Below are 2,322 nucleotides of genomic sequence, written 5' to 3'. Positions count from 1 at the left end.
ACAATTTCCGGCGGGCTTTTCGGCGCAAATATTTGTCGCGCTGGCGGTCATGCTCGAGCTCTCGATTGTCGGCGTACCGCTCCCGCATGCGGGCCAAAATCGACGCCCGGTTTCTTGCATAGTAGGCTCGGTAGCGCGAGCGATGCGCCTCGGCGTCACTGCTTGCGTCGCTTGTTGGCATGGGAATGGGCGACGAAGCCCTTGAACAATAATTGCACTGTGGCTGACTTCTTTGCGAGCGAACGTTGCCGCCGTGGAGCTGTACCCATCATGACGTGTCGCCATATGTCATAGTCGCCTCACTGTGCTTTTTAATAAAACCAATCCGGCGACGAAGCGAAATGCGCGCTTGTTGCTGGGGATTCAATAATTCTTTGTCGGTATGTTATTTTACAAGCTTGCTGAGCCTCGCTGCAGAGGCATGCATCCAGATGTGAACATGCAGCCAGAACGAATGATAGTGGTACTGTGAAGATGATGCGCATAGATATCACATGCTCAACTAATTGCCTCCTGCGCCATCGGTGCCAGCTGGCACCAGCCACCCACGGTCGTTGGCCTTCTTTGCCTTTTGACGCTCTTAAAAAGCAGAGCAGAGACAGGAAACTCGTGCAAGCCTTCCCGTCCACTCCGATTCCAGGCTGACAACGGTGTCAGATGGTCTGGCCCGCTCTCGACGGGGCTGAACCTGAGCACGGCTGTGGTGACTTGAGCACGACGCCTCGCGGTTACGGCTCTTCTTGAAAGCTCTCCCGGTGCAAAAACTGCACCTGAACTAAAACAGTTCCGAGTCATTTATGCCCAAATAAATTCACAGCTATCTGGATTGCATTCGGCATTTGAACTGCAGGCAAGCACTCGGCTTAGATATGGGTGCGCTGGCGTGGGACTTGGTCGTTATCATTTCTTGGTGCTGTGCGTAGCCCGTCGTCGTCAAATCAACACATCTGAGAACAGCATGGGTGTGTCACGAGGTATCTTTTACCTTCGAACGCCACTCTGCGGTTGAGCAAGGCTGTCAAGTGCAGAGGTTTTACTCACTGACGTGGGTGGTCTCAACTATACACACTTATAGAGCGCTTGTCAAGTCGAAAGTGCAAGCCCTTGCATGATAAACCCTATATAGGGTCGATACACAGAATACCGGCTAATACCGGTAGACTGCTTGTTCAACCACTTGTCTCCTTCTGCAGCCTGTCTGCCTCTCTGTAAGGACGTGTCCGGAGGCAAAAAATTGAAGTCCAATTTTATGTTCATGGTACCCGCTGCTTATGATGTCCTCCCACCCTGCGCCACACTCAAGTCTGACCGCAAACAGCACCCATTTTGTTAGTGCTCGCTATCTCGCTCCTCGCACAATCCGAGTCGTAACCAAGCGGCCTCCGCTTGACGAACTGGCCTTGCCTCACGAATGCATAACGAAGTCCACCATATTCATCATCACAATAACTCACTTCGATATGTAAACCAATGATGTGCCAGCCGAATCGAGCAACGCACGCCCTAGCTCGCACGCCCATTCTTGAACAACTTGTACCCATTCGAAATTCTTTGCTGTCAACGAACGTCACACCAGATGTCGTCATCTGAGTTTGTTTACCTTTTGACGTTCCCCTTCTCAGAACCCCAGACGCGGACCGCCTCAACGGCTCAGAAACGCCGATCATCGAACCAATGCCCCAACACACTTTTACATTTGCCCAGCATGGCGCATCAAGTGCAAGGCAAGATGGACCTCGAGGAGCGCGTCTCCTACATCCAGTCCAACACGCACGAGAAGGACGCCAACGGCGCCGGGTACGCTGATGCCAAGACGCCCGGTGAGCTCGAAGACGGCGCGTTGGTTGAAGGTGGTGCGCTGCACCTCTTTTCGCGCGAGGCGTTTGGTCTCTTTTCGCAGTACGGTGCGATCGGCGTCATCTACGGCATGATCCCGACCTTGGTCTACCCGCTCTACACGGTGTACCTCGGCATGGAAGGCTACCAGACCGCGTCCTACGGCGTGCTCGTCACGACGGGCTGGTCGTTCAAGGTCTTCTTTGGCATGCTCTCGGACTGCGTGCCCATCATGGGCTACCGCCGCAAGTCGTGGATGCTCATTGGCTGGACCATCACGATGATCTGTCTTGCGGTCATGACGTTCACGCCGTTCGGCAAGCCGTACTGCGACCGCCGCTTGACGACCAACCCCAAGACGTGCGACACGGCGCGGGCCAAGCTTCTCCCGGGGGACCTCGAAAAGTACTTTGACGTCGACGCGCCCAACCGCGGCACGCTCTTCATCATGATGAGCATGCTCGTCTCGTTCGGCTACGTCATTGC

General features: G+C 54.5%; 1 protein-coding gene across 1 annotated transcript; it reads left to right on the top strand.

Annotated features, from left to right (window-relative positions):
• Nucleotides 1-1,700: 1,700 nt before the first annotated feature.
• Nucleotides 1,701-2,288, top strand: SDRG_14525 (hypothetical protein; the record flags this gene model as incomplete). The annotated part of the gene is made up of 2 exons (XM_008620660.1): nucleotides 1,701-2,196; nucleotides 2,243-2,288. The coding sequence occupies exons 1-2, from the start codon at nucleotides 1,706-1,708 to the stop codon at nucleotides 2,286-2,288; spliced, it is 537 nt and encodes a 178-aa protein (XP_008618882.1). The 5' UTR covers nucleotides 1,701-1,705.
• Nucleotides 2,289-2,322: the final 34 nt, after the last annotated feature.

Source organism: Saprolegnia diclina, assembly GCF_000281045.1.
Source record: "Saprolegnia diclina VS20 unplaced genomic scaffold supercont1.73, whole genome shotgun sequence".
NCBI classification, from domain to species: domain Eukaryota; phylum Oomycota; class Saprolegniomycetes; order Saprolegniales; family Saprolegniaceae; genus Saprolegnia; species Saprolegnia diclina.
The sequence above is the reverse complement of the archived record's forward strand: the minus strand, read 5'-3'. Positions and strand labels throughout refer to the sequence as shown.